Source organism: Vitis vinifera, chromosome 6, assembly GCF_030704535.1.
Source record: "Vitis vinifera cultivar Pinot Noir 40024 chromosome 6, ASM3070453v1".
NCBI lineage: Eukaryota > Viridiplantae > Streptophyta > Magnoliopsida > Vitales > Vitaceae > Vitis > Vitis vinifera.
The window spans coordinates 1,587,684-1,612,037 of record NC_081810.1 but is presented as its reverse complement, the minus strand read 5'-3'; the positions used below and the strand labels follow the sequence as shown (position 1 = coordinate 1,612,037).

The window sequence follows — 24,354 nt, the reverse complement described above, 5'->3', positions numbered from 1 at the left end:
AATTATTTAATTTTAAAATTAGTTAAAAAATAACAAACTTATATATTGTAAAATTATTTCATTTTTATATAAAATAATTAAATGATAAATATGATATGAAAATAATTTATTAATTTTAAATATTTTTTATTTTTATTTTTCTTCGCTTTTTCTTTAATTTTATTTTTTCTTTTTATTTTCTTTCTCTCATATTTTTTTTTTAAACTTTTCAAGAACTAAACATAGCTAGAGGTAAAAGAATTTTAGGATTTTATGGTTATATACAAGGGTGGCAATTTGTGTTGGTAAATCATATTCATATCATGTCAAAACCTAAATATTCTATTATATAGATTAACTTAAACTCGACACGAATAATAATTATGTTGAAAATATGAACCCGAATACTATCTAATTATTAGTTACGTAACATATCATCAAGTAATCTATTTAACCCATTTAATAATCAAGTACTCCAAATTAATAATTATGTTAAGTTAAATGTTATATAAGTTTATACGAATCATGATTAATGTGTCAATGAAACATGTATATGACTCAATTAACCTATTTATTTAAGAATATATTTAAAATAAAATAAATATGGGTTAAATGATTTAAAACTATATTTAAGTTAATAGATGAGATTATAAGCCAATTTAGATCAAATTTGTGTTATGTAACTTAATTCAAATATCACTATGTATTTAACGAGTTATAAAGGTTTATATAAATTTGATATAAATTCAATTATACTCAAATTTAAACATATGAAAAGTGTGTTGAATTGATAGTCCTATCGAGGAATTATGTCAAACTTTGCTAGCATTAGTTGGATTCAGAGTCATATCGGGAATTATGTCAAACTTTGCTAGCATTAGTAATATATGTACACATGATATTAAAAAGATAAACAAGTTGGCAATGGAGGAATGGATGGAGAATATGGAAAGGGCAAAAGGGCAAAGGGCAAAGGGCAAATAGCATATGTGGGTTGGTGAGTGTCCTAAAGAGTGGTGAGCAACAGAGCAAGAGCCTGTTTTCTTTGAGGAAGCAATGAATGATCTTACGTGGACTCTCACCTCAACAACCCACACCCCAAAAAATAAAATAAAAAATTATGAAATATGCTTTGAGTACAGTGTAGGCCACCTTCATCTAAAGATGGTGATCAGTATACTGTCCCTCTTTGACCCCCAACAATTTTCATCATGTGCCTTACTGTTTCCTAGTCCACCTTCCATATATTTTTTCAAGCAAAATTTTGGATAATTACCCATTTTAATAAATAAATAAATAAATAAAAAATTTCATACAATAAATATTTGGATTCATCCAAGCACTGCCTATAAATTCCCCACCAACCCCAAAAAAAAAAAAATCTAGATAAGATTTGACCTAGAAAACCCTAAAAAGGAAGGGAGAAAAAATGATACAAAAGTAAAAGGCCTTTTATGAGAAGAAGTTTGTTTAGATGCATGTTTACCCATGGAACATCAATATCATGGCTGTCATCCTATCATTATAATCATTCTTTCACACTATAACCATTACCATATCCTTCAACACAATCACCCCCACAAACTCATCCTCCTCGTCATTTTCATCACCATCCTCTTGTTTTTCTACCATGACAAATGAAGATATCATTTTCATCACCATCCTCATATTTTTCATTTACTCATCCTTATCATCATTTTCATCACCATCCTCATGTTTTTCATTTACTCATCCTCGTCATTATTTTCTTCACCATCCTCGTGTTTTTCTACCATGAAAAATGAAAGATTGTTGTGATCGACACTGTAAATTTCTTTGATTATATATAAGAATTAATTGATTAAAATAGATAAAATAATCTTTAAATTTGTGAATCTAACTTTTATTTTGGATATAAATGTTTTTTACCATTTTAGGTATTTTCCTATAGGTTTTAAAAAATAACATTATTTTTATAAGAAAATAATAAGGGTATGTGTGTTAAAATAGGGTAAAAAAATGATGAAAAATTAAATTTCTAAAATTGAATTTTTAATAATTATTATAATTAAATAATTAATTGGTTAAAATGATGAAATAATTTTATATTTGTAAATTTAATATTTTCTATGTTTTTGTTTGAAATGTGATCTATTTTTGATATATATCTTCTTTATTATTTTAAGTATTTAATATATATTATAAAAAAATTATTTTTATAAAAAAAATAAAGATATTTTTATCGAAATAAAATAAAAAAAGAATGAAATATTAGATTTCTAAAATTAGGTTTTTAATCAAATATCCCAGTGTATAAAGTTAGAAGACAACATGTGTGTGAGGCTTAGGTTAGATAACAAAAAAAAAAAACGGGTTATGATCATAAAAACTTATCCATGCCCAAAATATTATCCTATAAAAAAAAAAATCTTTAAACTCTCCTAAACAATTTTTTTTTTTAAATATAAATTTCATTATATTGATTTTTTATTTTATTTTCTATTTTAAATCAAATTTATTTATTTTCCCTTTTCTGGTATGCTGTTTTTCATGATTCAATGCAAAACCCAGTAATAGGAAAGTTTGGCACCATTTTCCTAGGAGCCAAACAACTATATATAAAGACTCTCCTACTTTTGGGTCTTTGGCTTTGAACCCAAGAAAAAAAGTGAAGCAGACAGATGAACAACGCCACATCACAAATTAGGAGTGCTGATTGAAGAGGAAGAAAGTGGGAGACAATTCTACTGCAAACAGTGCTGCTCATAGACGTCTCTTGGACTCAGAGTCATACAAATGGAGAGAAAGTGAGAAAGAGAGAGTTGGTTTGAGTGGAAGACAGCTTATCCGCTGATAAGTCCACATGAAAGAGGAATTTTTCCTCGTCTTCTTTCTTTGATTTGATAAGTCATTACTGTACAGTCTAATATGGACCTGTCCATATCAATTTCCTTGAAATCGTCTTCTTCTTATAACTCATAATGTTAATTCTAAGGTTGTTTGATTAAAAAGAAGAATCTCACAGAGGTAGATTTTAATTTAAAAATTAATTTCTTTATTTTTATAAAGATATCCTTCATATTTTTTGAGTAAAAATAATATATATTTTTTAAATTTATGAAAATAATTTAAATATTAAAGGATATTTATGTAAAAAAAGAAGGAGTTATTTTTCATCTTTAAATATAGAAATAAGGAGATAATTACTTAAGTCATGTTTGTTGTAAGTCAAAGTATAAGTTTTCTAAGGTCAATATAAATCCCATATGAATAGTAATCGATTAAGATTGAAATTAATCGAGTTAAATAATATAAAGTTATAATTAAGTTAATTAATAGGATTATTAAATAAGTTAATTTGAATTATATATGTCTTATATAGGTTAACAAAAAAATTATGATTATATCAGTCAACACAAATTTGACTAAAACCCGATTATGCTCAATTTAAACCTATGATAAACATGTTGTATTTGAGTCATGTTGATGAATAATATCAAACTTTACCATCCCTAATGAGAAAAGTTACTTTTATAAATTTCTTATTATTTCATCATTTTAATAAAATAATCCTTAATTTGAAAACAACTTTATATGTTTCAAAATAAATAACAAGAAAACATGTTTGACAATAAAAAATGGAAAACATTTTTCTATTTTTAAAATGAGAAGATAAAGTATTTTCAAAGAACATTTTTTTGATTATTTTCATTTTTTTTAACATTGTATTAAAAAATAATTATACAAATATAAAAAATGATTAAACATAAAATATTACACATAAGAGTTATTTTTAAAACATATTTATAAATATAGAAAAAAAATTACAAAATATTCAAATTTTCAAACAGATATTTGTTCTTCAAAATATTAAAAAGCAGTTTTTCAAAAACCATTTTTTAGGACTATTTTAAAAAACAGTTACCAAATAGAACCTATAAATACTACCTAATGTTCTCAAAATAGATGTTAAAATCAAAATTGTTAATTATACTTTTAAAAATAAAATTCTATTTGAAAATCTAAAAAATAAAAATTCTTTTTTGCTCAAAAAAGGCCTATCCCCCCTCTTTCGGATAAGATAAGCCAACATTTCTTGTACTTTACTCATAGGGATTCCTTAGGATGAGATCCAAATTATTCATAGGGTTTTATACTTGTGAAAGCTTGAAAATTTATCTCACTCAAAGGGTGATGCATTCCAAGATATGTACTAATCTCCATAAAGGGTAAATGAAGGTTTAAAGGAATTTTATTGTGTATTTATTCCTTCAATATCCATTTGAGGGATTTGATTGTTAGAAGCCTACAAGAATTCCCCTAACTAGAAATTAGTCATTCACAATAGAAATTATAAAAAAATAATTTAAATCTAAAACTATATGCTATTCATATATGAACTCCATAATACTCCAAATAATTATTTCCTCACATCTCTATTTTACTTGTATCTCCCGATCAAAATATTAATTCTGATTTAATTTTTTTAAAATATTAGTTTATTAATAGAGTTTTAGAAATGTAATTGTACGTTTAAAAAACAAAAATAATTATATAATATTGAACTATCAATTTTCCTAAAAGTTTAAATTTGCAGGATTTGAATTCAATATCTCCTTAAGTCACGTGCGATTCTATACATGCATGTGGACCAAGCCCACACGTGTATAAATACTTCTCAATTCCCATATCGATGAGTAAGAGGAGAAACAAATATAGACACAGAACTACAAATCACATAAAAGTTTAAACTTATGGAGTTTAGGTTTAATATACATATTATACTCCTTAACAAATAATAAAAAAAAAATTATTATTTTTTAATAATCTCTGCTCAATAAATTTAAAAATAAAAACGTTTTGAAAGTAACAATGATATTAATGAAGATTTGTTTGATTCTAGCGTAATATATTATTTGTTTGTTTGATTAATTTCTGAGTAAAACATGGGTAAGAGTATAATATAATTAAAATATAAAAATATTTTGAAAATAGTATTTAAGATTAATTAAGATTTGTTTGATTCTTTTTGTTTTTTTTTGTCCTAGTACATTTAAACATGGGTCAAAGTCTTATGGGGAATTACTAAGGCTATGTTTGGTTCTCATAAAGATTGAAGGTAAACATAAAAAAGAAAATAAGGAGGAAAAGTAAAAAGAAAAAACCAAGGAAAATAAAAAATAGATTTAAAGTCTATAAATTATTTTTGGTATATTACTTCAAAATTTTTTCATTTGTTTAACTCTTTTGTATATATATTAAATAATTTAAAAATATTAAAATTTCTTAATGATTTTAATTAAATTTGGCCTTTTTTTTTTCTTATTTTTAATAGTAAAATTAAATATCAAAAAATCATTTTTTTTTAACATTTTCTCTTTCTTTTCATAGTACTTTTTAGGAATCAAACTAAAAAAATGAGAAAGATGACACCTAATTTTTTATATTTTATTTATTCCTACATATTAAAATTAGAGTTTGCATGCCAAAATTCTACTGAATATTGATCTATTAAGAGATTCTTAATTAGAGTTTGCATGAAATATTGTGAGGTTTGAATTGAGAGTTTGTGTTAGTGTTTTAAGGGCAAATTAAGTTACTAATACTTGAGGTATTCACCATAAATGAGAATAGGGTTTGTCAATTTCTTGGGTAACTTTCTTGCCGGCCAAATGATTTTCTGTCGGGATTTACGGCCGTTTCCTGTTGATACACGATCTTCGCTGTCACCGGAATATATGGAGGGTAACCATTGACTTTTCTTTTTTGCATACATCACTAAACTTTTCCTGAAAGTTAAGGTGAAATTCTAAATACATTATTGATCTTATGACTTACCATTCTTTGTAAGGAGGTTCAAATTTCTAAACTATTTTTTGTTTTTGAATATTTTCAAAAAATAAGCAATTATTAGCATGGAATTTTGGTTATATTAAATGAAGTTGGCCATTTGATTATGGTATATATGCCTATAAAATTAAGGTTATGTTTGGTTCTTCAAAAATACTAACGAAAGAAAAAAAAAATACAGGAAAATGATTTTTTCTTATTCTTTGTTTATCATATAAAAAATATAAAAGAAAATAAAAAAAATCAAATATAATTAAAACTAGTTAAAAATTTATGTATTTTAAAATTATTTTATATTTAAAAAAATTAAAATAAATTTGAAGTAGTAAATAAAAATAATTTATTAACTTTTAATTTATTTTTTATTTTCCTTCTTCTTTTCCTTTATATTTTCTTTTCCTCACATTTTCACTCAAATTTTCTAAGAACCAAACATAACCTAAAATTCCATTCCTCTTATAAACATTTTTTTCCTCATCCAATTAATCTTTTTCTCTAAGTTCTATTTTCCTTTTTTTAAATGTTGAAATATTACAAAATTCATCCATTATTAATAAAATTTAACCTATAAATTTTTATAAAAATTGAGGAAAAAGAGGAGAAATTTGATTGTTGGAGGCCTACATGAATTGCCCTACCATCATACTCCAAATAATTCTTAATATTTCAATCAAAATATTAATTCTAATATATATATATATATATATATATATATATTTGGATTAATTGATTAAAAATGATGAAAACTTTCCAAATTTGTAAAACTAACCTTTCCCATTTATGAACTTGAAGAGTAACCAATTTTTGATAGAAATATCCTTCAACATTTTTATTACATATGTGTTTTAAAAGAAATGGTTATTTTTGTAAGAAAAAGATAAGGGCATTTTTGTCAAAAATTGGTATTTTTTTATGTTGAAAAAAGGTAAAGGGTTAGCTTTTCAAAGTGGGGAAGATTTCATCATTTTTAATCTGTTATCCCTATATATATATATATATATATATTTCATTGAGCTTTAAGACCATAAAAACCCTAACCCAAAATATGGTTGTGTGTGACAAAGGAATAAAGATAATTTGTTGATTTTAGCAGAAAATGTAGTTTGTTTTTTTATTTTCTAGTAACAAATGGGTCAAAGTCAAATATAATTAAAATATAAAAATATTATGAAAATAATATTTAAGATTAATTAAGATTTATTCGATTCTAGGACAAAATACATGTACCCTTATTTTTTTTTTTTTTTACTTTTATTTTTATTTGGGATCATTATTAGAAAAAAAAAAGCCTTATTTTATGCAACTTGACAACTGCTTTTGAAAACAGATTGGAAAAACGGTTTTTAAGAACCGTTTTCGGAAATTGTTCAATTTTGTAGAACAAAATTAAATTTGATTGGAAATCTAAAATGTTTTTATCCCATTTTTAATAGTTTTAAAAATATTTTTTTTTATGTATAATATTTTATTTTTAATCATTTTAAATGTTTGTATAATTATTTTTTAAAACAACTCTTAAAAACCAAATGAAAATGATAAAAAATAATTAAAAGATGTTTTTTGAAAGCATCGATATATTTTCTGTTATTAAGAATAAAAAAAGAAAAACAATTTTTGATTGTGAAACATAAGTTTTTGGTTTTTTCTCGAGCTCGAAGAATGTTCTAAAAAACAACTACCGGACCCTTATTTTCTTTTAAAAACTTAAATAAAATAAAACGAAACAAATAGAAAGTGATCGGTTATGGATGGAGTTTTACGTGGACTCAGTTACTCTAACAGAATAGGGGAGGAAGAGCAACACGTTTTATCTATTCCTATATATTGAAATTAGGCTTTGCAGGTGAATATTCAACAGTGAGCTTAGATCTATTAAGAGATTCTTAATTAGGGTTTGCATGAAATTTGATTATGGTTTCTCGTGTGGTTTGAATTGAGATCTAGCCGTAGTCCTTTGAGGGCAAATTAAGCTTCTAGCTTGGGAGGTATTCACCATAAATGACAATAGGGTTTGACAGTTTCTTGGGTAATTTTCTCGCCGGCCAAGTGATTTTCCGGCAGGATTTGCTGCCTTTTGTTGTTGATACACAATCTTCGCCATCCCCGGAATCTGGAGGAGGGTAGCCATTACCCTTTTCTTTTGGCATACATCACCAAATTTTGTGAAAGGCAGGTGAAATTCTAGATGCATTTTGGATCTTGTGATTTAGGTTGAATTTTCATTATTATTTTTAGTTTTTGAATATTTGCCAAAAATAAGCAATATATTTTAATTTTTCCAAAATACAATTTTTTTTTAAATATTATGATCCAGAATTAGAAATTAGTAATTTTTTTTAGATCCATTGTTGGTTACCTTTTATTAGATAGCTTCAAAGCAAAAACCCTAATGATTTGGTATATAAATTCCCTTACGTTTAGTTGGTTTTGGTGGATAATACTATGATTAGATTTGGATCTTATCCCAATTGGGGTTTGAGTTTTGATTCTTTGAACAAACATAGAAATGATCTCTTCATACGAAAGCAAAATCCTAGCTTGAATAGTTGCCCTTTGGTCTGATTGATATCAACACTTAACAATACATACCCAAACATAGTATACCTTTAATTCAACAAGTTTTTTCTTAATCATTTCACTGATTTTTTTTTTATTTTTTTTTTGCATGAAATGTTTTGTAGTCATTTTTAGATTTTATTTGAATATTAAAAAATTAGAGGGAAAATGGAAGAAAAAAAAGTAGAAAAATAACACTATTTTGGTAGCAGCCACTGCTCAAATGGTTAGTGATGAAATTAATAGAAAAAGTTGATGAAGACAAAGATATAAAGGAAGTGTGAAAATGAGAAGAGATTATCAATAAAAAAGCAAAACCTAGGAAAGAGAAAGTATAAGAAAAAGGATATCGTTTTCACCAGGAATTGAAATCCCACTAAGAGGGTTCTCATTTGAGCCATGACCCAATTCATGGCACACAGTGTCTCATGTAAACCTCTTCTCCCCTCCACCAATATCATTTTCTTCCATTTTCACTACAAATTCTTTCTTTTTTGTTTTCCATGGCAATAAAAGTGTTTTCCTCCTTGAAAATGACCCCACAAGGAATTAGAATCCCACTCAGAAGTGTTTTCATTTGGGGAATGACTTTTGTTTGTGGCACACAACTTTTCTAAGCAAATCTCTCCTTTTCTCTCCCCTCCACCCATATTTTCTTACATTTTCCATACATTAATGTTTTTGTTTTGCCATAGCATATGAGACAATATTTTTTTTAAAAAAAAAATTGTTGGAAACAACCATTTCTCTTTCTGTTTCCCTATATATTTAGCTTAATCTCACACCACACTCCTCAACTTCTCCTTGGAAACTTCTCTCCACCTCTAGCATCATCTTCTTCTACCAACTCCCTGTGAGTTCTCCTTCTATATTTACTCTTTTGTGTTCTTTAGTTATAATTTGCATATACATTATGAGAGTACCCATTTGGGTTTTTCCTTTTTTTTTTTTGTAATTAAGTTTGATAGATTTATTGTTAGAGTTATTTGGTTGCTTAATTATTCAAGTTAATTCTTGAAATAATTATTTTCATGTACTCAACTAATTTACTTTTCTAAGTTTTAGATTTTATAATCATGATTTTGTAAATATCGATTTGGTATGATACCATCTTCAAGCTGACTAAATTTAATATTTTACAGAAACAAAATCTCCTATAGTCATTATGGTCCCACTCAACACCACCAATGAGATTGCGCTACAGGTTTGTTTAATTCATGTTGAATAAATTCTTTTTAAGTAAAAAATTAGAAATTAGAAAATATAATAATATGCTCTGTAATTTTTATAAAATAAAATTGATATAAAATGCATGAAATTGCATGGTCATGTTCAGCAGCCCACTTTGTGGGGCAGACTTATGGGCTGGATTTATAAATATGTCTTGGGCCAGCCCAGCCCATTAGTAGAAACATGGTCGTGGTATACCCAAAATTAGTTATGCATTTACTTCTTGATATAATATAATTTTTTTTACACAAAATTTAAGAACATTTATTTAATGATGTAATTTTATCAATCTTGATGTAATTTTACCGATTTTTTTTTTTTTTTGATATTTTTATCTCCTTTTTTCCTTTCTATTTTTAATTTTTATTTATTTATTATTTTTTCATTTGAATCAAACAGGTTCGCCAAGAAACTAATAGAGTTGGAGGATCAGAAGCTGTGAACAGAGACTGGCATGGGAATGAAGAGAAGAAGAAGAAGAAGATGATGGGTGCTTTTCAATTTCAAGGCTTCATCACTGGAAATGCCACAGGAGGGTGGAAATCAGCTAGTCTCCTATTGGGTACTTATCAAAACATACTAGAAATTCTTTGATAAGCTTGTCAGGAGTTGGAACGCTTACTACGCATACTGTCAAAAAATTCATTCAAAGAAGTATATATTTTGGAAAATGATAAGGGTTCTCAATAGAGGAATTCCATGTTTTTGGTTTTTCTCAAAGCCCAAAAAGCTTTTCTCAACTTGGGAAATTTTTTACCAACTTTTTTTCTCTTTTGGTTTCTGTAAAGTGATCTTGATTTCTTCCTTTCTGATGCAGCAAATCAAGGCCTAGCAACACTAGCTTTCTTTGGAGTTGGAGTGAACTTGGTTTTGTTCTTAACCAGAGTTCTTTCTCAAGACAATGCTAATGCTGCCAACAGTGTCAGCAAGTGGACTGGAACTGTATATTTATGCTCATTGATTGGAGCATTTCTCAGTGATTCCTACTGGGGTCGATACTTGACTTGTGCCATCTTTCAAGTCATCTTAGTGCTGGTAATATATATGATCATCACCATTTCTTTTTCAACAATGATCTGAATTGTTTTGAGTAATACTATTGATATGTGTGGGAATAATTTTTGCATGGTGATTAGGGTTTGTTGCTATTATCGCTATCATCCTGGCTTTTCTTGATTGAACCCAAGGGCTGTGGTGATAGAACCACGCTGTGCTCGCCATCTTCTTCCGTAGGACTCGGCGTTTTCTACTCCTCCATATATTTAGTGGCCTTTGGTTATGGCGGGCACCAACCCACGCTAGCCACCCTTGGAGCAGATCAATTCGATGAGACAAACCCTAGAGAAATGAACTCCAAGACAGTTTTCTTCAGCTATTTCTACTTTGCACTTAACTTGGGGTCTCTCTTTTCCAACACCATTTTGGTCTATTTTGAGGATTCTGGGAAATGGACACTAGGGTTCCTGGTGTCAACAGGTTCAGCTATTATTGCCCTAGTAATATTCTTGTGTGGCTCATCGGGTTATCGGCATATTAAACCGTGTGGCAACCCTTTGCCCCGAGTTGCTCAGGTATTCGTCGCTGCCTTCCGCAAATGGGATGTCGTTGTTCCTGAAAATGGTGATGGTTTGTATGAGCTAGAAGGATCAGAATCTGCCATCAAAGGTAGTAGGAAGATTCTTCACAGCAATGAGATTGAGTAAGTAGTTGTTTTTGCTTTTTTTTCTTTTTTCTTTTTCTTCTTCTTCTTTTTTTTTTTTTTTTTTTTGTTAAAAATTTATTATATTTTCATCTATTTATTAACAACATCCTTGATATTGATCAGGTTCCTAGACAAGGCCGCCACGATGATAGAGGCCGATATGGTGGACCCTAATCCATGGAGACTTTGCACTGTGACTCAAGTTGAAGAAGCCAAATGTGTTATAAAAATGTTGCCAATATGGCTATGCACCATCATATACTCTGTTATCTTCACTCAAATGGCTTCCCTATTTGTCGAGCAAGGAGATGTGATGAACAGAAAGATCGGCAACTTCGAGATTCCAGCTGCCAGCATGTCAGCATTTGACATATTCAGTGTGCTTCTTTGCACTGGAATTTACCGCCAAATCTTGGTGCCCATCTCCGGAAAATTAACTGGAAACCCTAAGGGCATGAGTGAGCTCCAACGAATGGGTATCGGGCTCATCATTGGTATAGCAGCAATGATAGCTGCTGGTTTAACGGAGCTCGGGAGGCTCCGTAGGGTTTCCCCCAATGAAGAGGCTAGCTCTTTAAGCATATTTTGGCAAACTCCACAGTATGTTCTTGTAGGCGCTTCTGAAGTTTTCATGTATGTAGGGCAGCTGGAGTTCTTCAATGGGCAAGCCCCAGATGGGATAAAAAGCCTTGGAAGCTCTTTGTGCATGGCTTCCATCTCTCTAGGCAATTATGTGAGTAGTTTGCTGGTTAATATTGTGATGGGGGTCACAACTAGAGGTGACAACCCTGGTTGGATCCCGGAAGACCTAAATACCGGTCATCTGGACCGGTTTTACTTCCTTATCGCCGTGCTAACAGTGATCGATTTTGTGATTTACGTGTTCTGCGCGAAGTGGTATAAGTCCATCAACCTTGAGAGCTTTGAAAAGAAAAAGGATCAGGAGGATGGGCATGCAGTAGATGAAGGAAAATGAGAAGGAAAAAGTTTAGCTCCACTAGTCTAGAGCCACCAAAAATTCAATATTGTAGGTTTGCATTTTGATATTTTCGTTTTCCTTCTCTGTATTGGGAGATTTTCACAATCATGCATGCATTGTCCTGGATAAGGAAGCCTTGCTCTAGTTTTTGGGGTATGGAGGTATGTACATAAGTAAAATTGTTGCTAGCTTCTTTGTATTTATGGGTTTGCTGATATTATAAAGTTTCGAAGATCTAGTTATGCTTGGTTTTTTAAAAAAAATCTGAAGTTTCATAATAATTTATTGGTTTATCATAGACGTTGACCTTTCCATCCATTTGATCCAAAGGTTTCTCATGACACATTTATATCATTTCTTTTTTCTGTTATATCTTTGGTTATAATTCTTTATTAGAAAATATCAAAAAAAGAATAAAAATATTAAAAAAATGATTTTCTCATATTATTTCGATCAAAGCCTTATAAAATTAAAATGTGTGAAATAAGTTTGATGTATATTATAAAACTATTTTATGAACTTTATATATATATATATATATATGTTAATGTGTAGGCAGGGTGCACATATGCTAGTTTGTAGGTGGAGTACACAGGAGTGATGTCTGTTAGCTAATGTCTACTTTAAATTGATTATATTTGATGATGACATTAAAATTTACTAATGTATAGAAATACTTCAAAGTTAGATTAATTTAAAAAAAAAAAGTAAAAATGAAGTATTTTATCGTAGTTCTAAAATCGTGAATAAAATAATCGAGGAAGAGAACCTTACGAAATAAGAGAGATTTAAGTTACTTTCACGATTGGAGAGATTTTAGATTACTTTTAAGAGACATTTCCAGAACAGTGTTTGGCGGATAAAAAAAAAAAAAAAAAAATCTTCTTTAGTTGTATTGTTTTGGACAATAAAGTGTTACATGTATACCAACTTTTGTGGCAAGGAAGAATGGACAAACAAATTGTGGGAGGGGGAATGGAGTGACGTGGACTGAGAAGGTTTTGCATATGCTTGGTGGATACAAAAGGATATAAAAGTTTGTTGGCGGGTTGTTTTGGACAATAAAGTTTTACAAGTTCCGTTACTTTTTATGTAATATTTTTAAGGTAATTTTCATTTTTCTCTTTATTTCCGATTCCTTCGTGAATGGACTAATAGGGTCAACTATTTGACTAATCTTCATAATTAAATATCGTTATTATATAAGTAGATCTCATTATGAAAGATTTATTATTGAATAATTCATGGATAGAGTCAAAGAGTATAAACCGTACAAATTATTGATAAGATTTATTAAATAAAGGGAAGGAGCTCCGATGTATAGACAGACATGACTTTATCGTGTAAGAAGTAACCATAGAAACGAGCATGAAAGTATATACTACCTTCCACTCTCTTCTTTATAGCACTTAATTATGCCAATAAATTATTGGTAGATGAATATGTATGTAGGGCGCCATTGCACCATGTAAATTAATTCTCCAAAATTCCATGCTCTAGTGAAAATTGACACAAAAAAAAAAAGAAAAAAAAGAAAAGGAAAAATGTGCTTGTCATGATGCCAAAAGGTGTAAGAAAATGATGGATACATGCATATTTGGATCAGTTTCTACCTCCCCTAAGTGTACCAAAAGCCCGAATTAATCTGCAACATATGTGTGGGACCAAAAAATAGCTCACAATATACACAATATCCATAAGTGCGTCTCATATTTCTGGCCTCCACTATAGTCTATATATAACTTCCATATCCTTATAGTGATTTCATTTCAGTACTTAACCTTGTGGTTCAGTTTCAAGTACTCCATACCCATGAGGGAGACATACGTACTGTGAAGCTGGAAAAGAACAGCAAAGATTGATATCCCATGAAATCCAAGCCAGTGAATAAGAGGGATATCCTCTCAAGAAAGTCATACACAACATATATCGATCGAATGAATAATGCAGTTGTGCCACGCTAGAATGTCGATATCAGATGAAATCAATCCTTTTTAATCGTAAAATTTATGTATCTTTGCGATTCGATTGATGTCGATATCTATATCTATGGATATATCAAGTGTCATGGCCAATGATAAAACATAAATTAACCCACAAGGTCCCATTAGTTATCAATCTAATTAATACCAAGCTTTTTTTTCAAACTTCAAACCGAAAAATTCAGAAAAATCCCTAGAAGTTCTTTGTTGGAGGCCAAACTTACTTGTAAAATATATGCCCCACTTTGAATTTATCTGTTAACTTCTATCAAACATAATAGAGTTTAATCTCTATTTAGTAATCGATTTTTTCAAAATCAATCTAAAAAATAACTTTTGAAAATTATTCTATGATATCTTGTAGAAAAAAATATTTTTTTGATAATCTAAAATATTTTTAAATATTTTAAAAATAACTTTTATATATAATGTTTTATTTTTCATTATTCTCCTTATTTGTATATATTTTTTTTAAAGAGCCCTTTAAAAATAATGTTTTAAAAAACACAATATTTTTTATTTTTTTAAAAAAGAAAATAATTTTCTGGTTTAGTTAGAATCTGTTTTAAAAAATAGTTAATAAACATCATAAATAGTAAATAATATGTATATAAAAATTTGAAAGAATTTTAAACAATGGACATGATTAGAAATGGGACTTTACAAGATGGGAAAGTTGACCTTGTGATTATAATCTCTTTGATGTGTCCATCCACCTCCCAAGAAGCCGATATTCTACAGGAGTTGTTTGGTCTCTACAAGACATGACCAAAGCCAAAAGAAGGGGGGCAATGGAGGTCTAGCTATGAGGATTTTGGGCATATCCAAAAAGCACTAGGACATTCATTCGGGTTCCTATTCATCATAACCATCATCATTTTTGCATGGACTTTTGCAACATTCTTATATATACTGCAGTATGCCTCACTACTGTAGAAACTTCTTATCACCATACATGAGTTGCTAGTAATTCCTAGCACCACTATCTTCCATTTAAGGAAAAAGGAAGTTAGGTATGGATCTTGAAAAAATAAAGAGGAAAAAAAAAAAGAAAAGTATCAATTTTTTTTTGTTTGGTTGTGATGAAAATAGTGGGGAAGAAGGAAAAGTAGAAAAATACTGCATCTTAGTGTCTTTACCATTATGCTTACCAACTAGTAGTACTCAGTCAATACTTGAGATTGTGCAGTTCCAACTATTTCTTAAACAACATTGGATCCTGTGATTGATATGCTCAGCAATTTATTCAGTAGATGGAGCATATGGAGAAAAAATATAGGAAAAGATACATAATGATTGTGATTTACACAAATGAAACTCGTCAATGTTGAACTATTGATTTTTTCAAACGTTTAAGTTTATCGGATTTGAGTTCAATATGCAGATACACCATTCCTTATATGCGGCTCCATACCTACACATGGAGAGATGAATATGTATATATGCCCTATCTCACGTGCAACTCCATACTTATATATTGAGAGATGTATGGACTATAAAATTTGGAGAGAGAAGAAACAACTATATATAGATGCATAGATTACAATTTTTCTAAGTTATGTTTGGTTCCCATAAAATTTACAAGGGAAAGAAAATATACAAAAAAAGTGAAGGAAAATAAAAAATAAATTAAAAGTTGATAAATTTTTTTTTTTTTTGTTACTTCAAACTCATTTTATTTATTTTAACTCATCAATATAAAGATTAAATAGTTTAAAAATATATAAGTTTCTAATTAATTTTAATTATATTTTATTTTCTTTTATATTTTTCTTAGGACAACCAAACATGAAAAAAATTATTTTCCTTCTCATTTTTTTTTTAATATTTTCCGGAACCAAACATAACCTAAAAGTTTAAACTTATAAGAATTTGAGTTCAATATGCATATCATGCCTTTTTTTAACACTCAAAAGGGGGAAAAAAAGACATGAATTCTTTGAAGCATATATGAGTAATCAAATGTCATCTAGTAGAAAGACTTGACTAGCACTCCACATATATAGCTTGAGAGCAGTGGTTTGAGTTTATGAATTCATACTCATTTGTGTCATATCACAATAGGAATCCTCTTTCTTCTTCTTGATGTTTTTGGCCTTATGCCACCCTTTGCTTCATTTTCTTAAGTGCCTTGATGAAATGCTTCAGAGCTAATTCATCTCTATCCTTGAAACTACTTCCCACTGAGTATTAATTAATTTGAGCTAAGTGGGAAGACTCAAAATATCCTTAACAATTTGTTTTTCATTTCTAGAAAAAAGTTCTACTTTTTTACTTAATTAAAAAAAAAATGTTGTCTTGGGCCAGAACAAATGACCCATGCGCTTAGGCTCACTAGAGGGCTCTCTAAGCCCAATAGATCTCATTCTAGCATCCACAACCAAAAGGGCCATAATTTTTGGCTTAACAGAGGCCCAAGGAGGCCCGTGAATCTCTTCTATATAAACAACAAAACAACCAGTGAGCCCATGGGCCTATTATTTCTAGCTCAATAACCTGTAGATCTTTTGATTCAGAGAGCAGCGGTGATGACACGATTGATAACATCACCCACTTGTAGCACGTGAAAACCATCAACTATCAACTGCATTTAAACCTAATTTTCAAATCCGCCTTGTACTCTCTCTCTTTCTCTCTAGGGTTCTTGCTCTCTCTTTTTGTGAGATTTTCTCACTGTTTCTCGACCTATTTGATTCATTCATCTTGGTTTTGTGATTTTTTTTTTCCCTAGAGTTTTCTTTCATTTTCTAGTTGTTTCTTTCCATTGTTCGATTTTTTCGATCTGATCGTTGGTGGTAGCTATGGAGCTTGGAGGTGCTCGCAAGAGAGGGAGGCAAGAGGGTACTTTGAATGGAAATGGGGGATTCAAGAAATCCAAGCAAGGTTCGTACGCGCATTGCTTTTGTGATTAAATTCTTCAAGTTTTCTCTGTTAGCTATCTTTTTATTGGATTTTGGTTTGTCTGTATCTCCGTTTGGACACTAAGAAAATGTTGGAAAAAAAGAGTTGTAAGACTTAGGGACATATTTATATGAGAAAAAAAGCAGGGTTGTATATGGTGAAGCTAGGGCTTTGGTAACTTGGCATTTTTGTTTGCTTTGTTTGAATCTTAGATTGCTGAGAATAGTTAGTAAAACAAAAGAAATGAATGTTTTAGAAGGGGGAAATGATTGTTTTAAAAGGTTAAAGGGCACTCTCTTTTAGCAACTGCCATGAGCTTATATGTTACTGAGAAAGATAGAGAAATCAAAAGTTTGAAAACGAAAATAGAAAAGAGAAGCCTTCATTGGAACAGTGAGGGATTTTTTTCCCTGTTTTCTCAGGTGCCAAAGGAATGGTTGTGCTTTTAAGGAGGCCAACTGCCATAATACCGCACCTCCTTAGTTGATTCTAATAAAAATAGTTAAGCTAGTTGGGTTATTGGGTTTGAAACCAAAGCAATAGAGTAAATTGGATTTGTTACTTTCTATCTTTTCTTTAAGTCAGCTTTCTCATCAATAAATATGTAAGGTAAGCTAGTTTCTAGTATCCTAATGGAGTTTGAACTTTTCCCTGTTAGAAATCTCCTATAAAATTTTCAGACATGTTTATGGAGTTCTTAACAGATATCATACGTTTTCTTCACAAATTGTTGTTTCAGTTGGGTTTTAAATTACTGTACCTTTTGATATCTTAGTTTGGGACAGAGGCTTGTTTTTGCATTGGATTGTAAATAAAATTTGATTTTCTGTATTTATTTTTTTAATGGTGATAGCTCTTTTATATGATTCTTGTGCTTTACTTTGACTTTCTTGGTCTCATACCTGTTTCTGGTGTTTTCCATATATGATTCTTGTTCCACATTTTATAGGAGCACCCAAATTTTGATATGGGGAAACCACATTAGGCAGTGCATTCTCGCATATTGAGTAATGTCAATTTTGTTGTGGGGAAACCACATCAGTCAGTGCATTTTCGTATTTTGAGTTATGGTTATGCCTTTTGTTAATGGGTATTCCTCAAATCATATCATTGAAAATGTTGGTGTTTTGCTATTGACTCATGATTTGGCTCCATTTTGACAAGAAATGTTTGAAATGGATGGGAGATAATTGTCTGTGAAAGAATTATTCTGAATGAGATGTATAATTATAAAGAAAGAGGTGATGGGTATATAGAGGTTCTACCTTTTAACACTAATTTTTTTTCCATAATTTTTATCTTGTAGTACTTTTTGGTTTTGTTGTGCAAGAAAGTATGTACTTATTATCTCTTTAATTGTTGAGAAAGCTGAGGAAAAGAAAAGAAAGTTGAAGGTTTACCTTTTTCTTGTTCTTTTAATCCCTAATTTCTTAATAAAACAAAAATTTCAACTTTACTCAGAAGAGTAACTATACAAGGTTTAGTCCAGTTTATTATTTTGTTTTCTTGGGATCCTAGACAAAGAAAAACATAACTTTTCAAATTTTCTTTTCTTTTCATTTTCGTTTCTTCTTGTTTCTTAGCAAGTAAACAGGCTATCATTCGCTCATTTGGGCTTTTATTTCAATCAAATGCAAATTTATAGTTTATATTTTTCTGAACTGGCTTAGTTGTTTATAGTGATAATAAATGATAACCTTTGGATATTATTTAAAGTTCCAACATTAATAACCCACTGAAATTTTAACTGAGGAAAATTAATTAATGTGCTGCAACAGAAATGGAGTCCTTTTCATCTGGTATAGGAAGCAAATCGAAGCCATGCACAAAGTTTTTCAGGTTCAAATCTTAACCTGTCTAAAATAAATATTCCAATCTCAATTTATGTATTGCTAATGTTTATAATCTTAAGGAAAATTATTGTATATAATTTTTTTTTAAGTAAATCATTGTGATCAAGACTAATGAATTGGGTATTTAAAGCTGTGATACAGGTCATACTCTTTGTTCTAATCATGATAACCAAGACTATTGAACAGAAATGGTTGATTCACAAGAGTACATTGGACTAACAACTTGCCGGGCAAACTTGTTGACAAATGAGAATATAATGGTTTTATGCAATGTTTTTGTATGATATCTGCAACCAAAGGCAGTGTGATCTGGACTAATGAATTGGCATCTAAAGTTGTGGTACAGGTTATTCATTTTATTATAATCATGTAAACAAAGACTATTGGACAGAAATGGTTGATTCACAAGCGTACAGTTGGATTTGCCACTTGCAGAGCTGTAGTTGTAACTCAGGAAATCCTTTTGCCTTTAAAAACTTTTCTATGATATAAGGATCATAACTTATTTGTTATGCTAAATAGTATAGGCAGGCTTTTTTCTCTGTGGCTTTCGTTTTTATTACTTTTCATGTGCTTTACTTTGTCATTCAAGATTCTATTGGATCAAACTGTATTTGTAAAACCTGGATTCAGTTGAGGGAGTGATTTAGCCCTTTTAAAGGTCTTAAATTTATCATGTCATATGTTATTTTCAGTTCCTGCTTGAATTGATAAACAATTAGTTTTTGTCCCACATTTTGTTTGTTTGGTAGGTTTTGCTTCAGTTAGTTGCAGTGAAATGTGTGTCAAGCATTAAAAATGCTTCATTCTGCTAGTATTTATCTCATGTAACCTTGTACAGAATTTCTCCCACTGATTTAATTGCTTCAGTTGCAATCTATCCGTTTTTCAAATAGATTTAAGAGTTTTGGATATTTTGAATTAAGCTATTTAAGTTAGTTTCATTCTGATCATTTTTCTACGCTCTATCTGATTAAAGAGCAATCATTTTTAGTGATTATATCTAGTTTGCTACAACATTATGGTTTTTATTCATATTTTTGAAAATTCATTTTCTAAATTGTCCTCCCATATTTTCTATACCTATGCAACATCTAGTTGGTTGGAAAATGAGGATTCATGGGTATCCGGTACATGCATAGGAACTTGAAACTTATTGTCATATATAAACTTTTAAAATTGTTCAGTTTTAATGCTTCTTGAGATGAAAGTCGTATGGAGTGTTGAAGTGCTTCCTGTCATTTTAAAAAAGAAGGCTTATTTTCCATATCCTTTTGTGGGGAAGAGGAGGGAATTTTGGAGGGCAGTTTTGTTTTGTGACATTTTGGTGTATTTGGTAGGAAGTCAAGCTTTTAAAGGGGTTGGAGGTACCTTGTTTAAAAGTTTTTTTTTTTTTTTTCTGTAGTCATGGTTTTGCTCTTGGGTCCTCCTTGTGGAATTTTGTCTTCATTTGATCCCGTGGACAAGATTGGGGGATGGCTTGAGGAGTTGGCTCTCTGTGTCTGTGTGTTGTTTATTTAAAATTTTTACTCTGTTTTTCTTTAACTAGGCTTTACCCTTTCATTGGTACATTAATGTATTCGCTTTTTGCCTATCAAAAGAATTTCTCATTGTTTGTTTGCCTCTCTGTTTCAATTGCCATATTGTAATTGTTTGAACTGAAGTGGAATTTTTTTTTTTTTTTTTTCCCAACATGATATATCTTACATATGTTCAGGTAGGTTTTTTGGTTGTGGAAGAGTTTCTTAGAATTCTTACTCCTTTAAGCTAGGAGGTGGTTTTTTTTTCTTTATCTTCTTCTTGAGTAATCCTTGTATGCTACCTACATAACCTGATTTGTGACCACATTTGTGAGGTGCTTATTAATATGATATCAAAACAGATTCAACCAGATTGCAGCTTGTTGGCTCATGCAAAATTAGGTGAATAACATAGTTTAATACCTATTTATAACACGTAAAACTGATGAATTGGATCATCTTCTGAGGCCTAATAGACATGCAATAGATCTTTGGTTTAATAATTTAACGAAAATATGGAACAAGAGCATACAAATTGTTTGGCTTCATGTGATGGGGATTGACCATGAATGCTATAGTCTCCAAAATATATTATGATGCTGTTTAAAGAAGAAACAACAATGAACAGATAAGATATAACTTCACATATGTCAACAAGGCAATAACACGTGAGAAATGGAGAGAGGTTGATTTGATTCCAAATGAGCTTATGTGGAACGTTGGAACCTGGGATAGATGCTTTGATATAAACTCAAATATGTACTCTAGAGCAGTACCTATCAAGAAAATATGGGATACAGAAGTTGATTTTGTTCTGCATGATGTTATGTGTTGGTTGGCATTGATCATCTGTGTCTTTTCATTGATTTTGGATGAACCAACTGAATGTTTTATGGGAAGCCAGAAAGGCTTCTACAATCATGTTGTTAGTTTGTTAAATGGGTTTTTGTCCAAAAAAAAAACTAGAGTATTGGTTAATGGTAGGAATGAACTACAGTAAATATCTTTGGACTAAAAAAGTTTCAAGATAAGTAGGATCAGAACATATACAATGCAATTGTTTGTGACACTAGGACTAACAAGTAGCCAGAGGGGAATTCTTAACATTGGCAGCCCAAGGATTTGTTAACGCGATGATTTTTATGGAAGGACCAACCCTTCTATACAGTGATAAGAGAGGTTTCCTAATTTCAGATGCCTGCCAACTACTTTTTATAGTTTTTAGAACCTTCTGACTACTTTCTTGTCATATGCATGCCAACATTTCTATCCAGATAAAAGCAAGAAGTATTAGGAATATTATTCAGATAGATATTAAATCCAACTTCAGTTGGTTCTTGCTCTAGAAATCTAGATGCCAACAGATGGAGGACAAATGCTAGTTAATTGTCAACCTGGAAATGACATTTCTGAATTTATGAGATACCTGATGCTGTAGCATTATGCATTCAAAGAGGTCATCCTTTGCCAAGGAGACAAATGTTTGGAGAATATTGAAAAATGAAAAGTGGGACCAATAAAAAGGTTGACATGGGGAGTATAATCCTACGTTAGTAGTTCAAATGTGTTTTGATTTGGCCCTCAAACCTGTTAAGAGAATACTGCTTGGCTTATGTGGAAGATTTCTTGCTTCTTAGGTGGTTGATTTGCTGGGAGGTTTTATTCATTTGCATTTCTGGTTTTTCTTATGTAGGCTTTATGATTACATTTATTTCCATGTGCATTGCATTCCAGACTTGCCTCCATGATCTGAAGCTAGCTTTATTATGTTTGCAACTAGAGAACTTTAAGCTTATGCAAGCATAAAGCTTTGTTTACACTGCATTGACAAGGGATCACAGTATGTGCTCATTGTGTGGAAACATATTCTGCAAGGCATTATCGCTAATGTGCTTGTATATTCTATTGAGATGTGTAATCTATTGTGCAATTTTTAGTGAGTCAGAGGGTTGTTTTCTTCCACAAAATCATGAGCACTAGTCCTCTCCTTATCTTGTGAATTCAGTCTTTCTCTCAAATATTTGGAGTTGATTCAGTCATTCTATCTACATTTGACTAGGTGTAGCCTAAATTAACTGATCTGGATGATGGTAACCCAAGTTCTTGTCCTTTGGTGCTCTAGATTATTTCATGTGCCCAAATACTTGAATATTAAATACTTGAGTAATTACACAGATGAATAAATCAGGCTGAGAATAATACTTCATTTTTAGTATCTTAGCTTTCATTCTTGATTAAATGAACATTGATTTTGTTTGGCTCAATAACAAGGATTTTCTTATGGGAATAGAAATTCAGTATTATTTATCTCTATCACATAATACACTAAAGCTATTTCTGTTTTCTCTATTATGTTTTCTATGATAGGGCTGATTTTTTTTTCTTTTTTTTTCCCGACTTTTTATTTGTTCATCTTAATCTGAAAATGAAAATAACAAATGTGGTTTTCTTAGTCCAGATATGCCCCATGAAGCCCATCGGGCATGTTCCTGTTTGACTAGCTTACTGTTTTGAAATCCATCTAGAGCTTAGTTTTTTGATTGGTTAGGAGTATTTATTGTCTTAAGGACATAAAACCAATCCATGCTATTATACTGTATTGATTTCACTGGTACCAGTTGTATCTTTTTATTTTTGTTCTATCTGTTTCCTTTTTGCCCTGATGCATTTGGTTCTGATTGATGTGCAGCACTTCTGGGTGCCCATTTGGTGAGGGATGCCACTTCTTGCATTATGTTCCTGGTGGCATTAAAGCAGTGTCTCAGATGGTTAATCTTGGGGGAAACACACCTCTTGCACCACCTGCAAGAAATCCTGCAGTGCCCCCTTCTTTCCCAGATGGTTCATCTCCACCAGCTGTGAAGACCCGCTTGTGCAACAAATACAACTCGGCTGAAGGCTGTAAGTTTGGGGATAAATGCCATTTCGCCCATGGTGAGTGGGAGCTTGGGAAGCCAACACTTCCATCCCATCATGAAGATCATCGTGGCATGGGATCAGGCAGGCTGGCTGGCAGGCTTGAGCCACCCCCACCTGGCCTTGCTGCAGCAGCTAGTTTTGGAGCCTCTGCCACTGCTAAAATCAGTGTTGATGCTTCACTGGCTGGAGCCATCATTGGGAAAAGTGGGGTGAACTCAAAGCAAATCTGTCGCCTGACTGGAGCCAAATTATCCATAAAGGACCATGATTCAGATCCAAACTTGAGGAACATTGAACTAGAGGGCACATTTGATCAGATCAAGCAAGCCAGCGCCATGGTTCGTGAACTCATTGTGAACATCAGCTCAGCCTCTGGGCCTCCCATGAGGAACCCAGCAATGCAAGCCTCTGCTGCAGCAAACAACTTCAAGACTAAGCTCTGCGAGAACTTCACGAAGGGGTCATGTACCTTTGGTGAGAGGTGTCACTTTGCGCATGGAGCTGATGAGTTACGCAAACCTGCAGGGATGTGATCCATGTCTCTCTCTCCTCTTCTCTTACCTTCGGCTAGGACTGACTCTTTGCAATGGCCTTTTAGTTGTTGGGTGTTCAGGTGTTCTATTTGTTCTGATTTTCCGGATACATAGACAGAGGATTGCAGTATCAAGAGTTGTTTAGGTTTTGATGTATTTTGGGAGTCTATTGATTTTATCTTTTGCTCTTTCCTTTACCCATTCAGCCCTTGATACAGAATCCTCCTTAAAAGCTATCTTTATCGGAACCTTCTGCTATATGATGCTGAAGTAATTGTCCTTTTTGGGTGTGTTTGGGTCAAAAATACCTTTTATATTATAAATGCTTATTCAACTTATTGTTAAATAGACTCTAAACCATCCACACCCCA

At 31.0% G+C, this 24,354-nt stretch overlaps 2 protein-coding genes across 3 annotated transcripts; both read left to right on the top strand.

Moving 5' to 3' along the window:
• Window positions 1-7,658: 7,658 nt before the first annotated feature.
• Window positions 7,659-12,527, top strand: LOC100253545 (protein NRT1/ PTR FAMILY 7.1). 2 transcript variants are annotated; one of them, XM_010653012.3, is made up of 6 exons: window positions 7,659-7,981; window positions 9,507-9,568; window positions 9,994-10,156; window positions 10,412-10,629; window positions 10,731-11,293; window positions 11,420-12,527. In XM_010653012.3, exons 2-6 carry the CDS (start codon window positions 9,530-9,532, stop codon window positions 12,270-12,272), a joined length of 1,836 nt encoding a protein of 611 aa, XP_010651314.1. In that variant the 5' UTR covers window positions 7,659-7,981; window positions 9,507-9,529; the 3' UTR covers window positions 12,273-12,527. The 2 variants fall into 2 exon arrangements, with proteins under 2 accessions (XP_010651314.1, XP_010651313.1); XM_010653011.3 differs by lacking the exon at window positions 7,659-7,981 and adding an exon at window positions 8,580-9,217.
• A 4,252-nt stretch (window positions 12,528-16,779) lies between these two features.
• On the top strand, window positions 16,780-24,241 carry LOC100263958 (zinc finger CCCH domain-containing protein 14). Its single transcript, XM_002285593.5, has 3 exons — window positions 16,780-17,140; window positions 18,937-18,997; window positions 23,221-24,241. The coding sequence occupies exons 1-3, from the start codon at window positions 17,059-17,061 to the stop codon at window positions 23,981-23,983; spliced, it is 906 nt and encodes a 301-aa protein (XP_002285629.1). The 5' UTR covers window positions 16,780-17,058; the 3' UTR covers window positions 23,984-24,241.
• The last annotated feature ends 113 nt before the right edge of the window (window positions 24,242-24,354 follow it).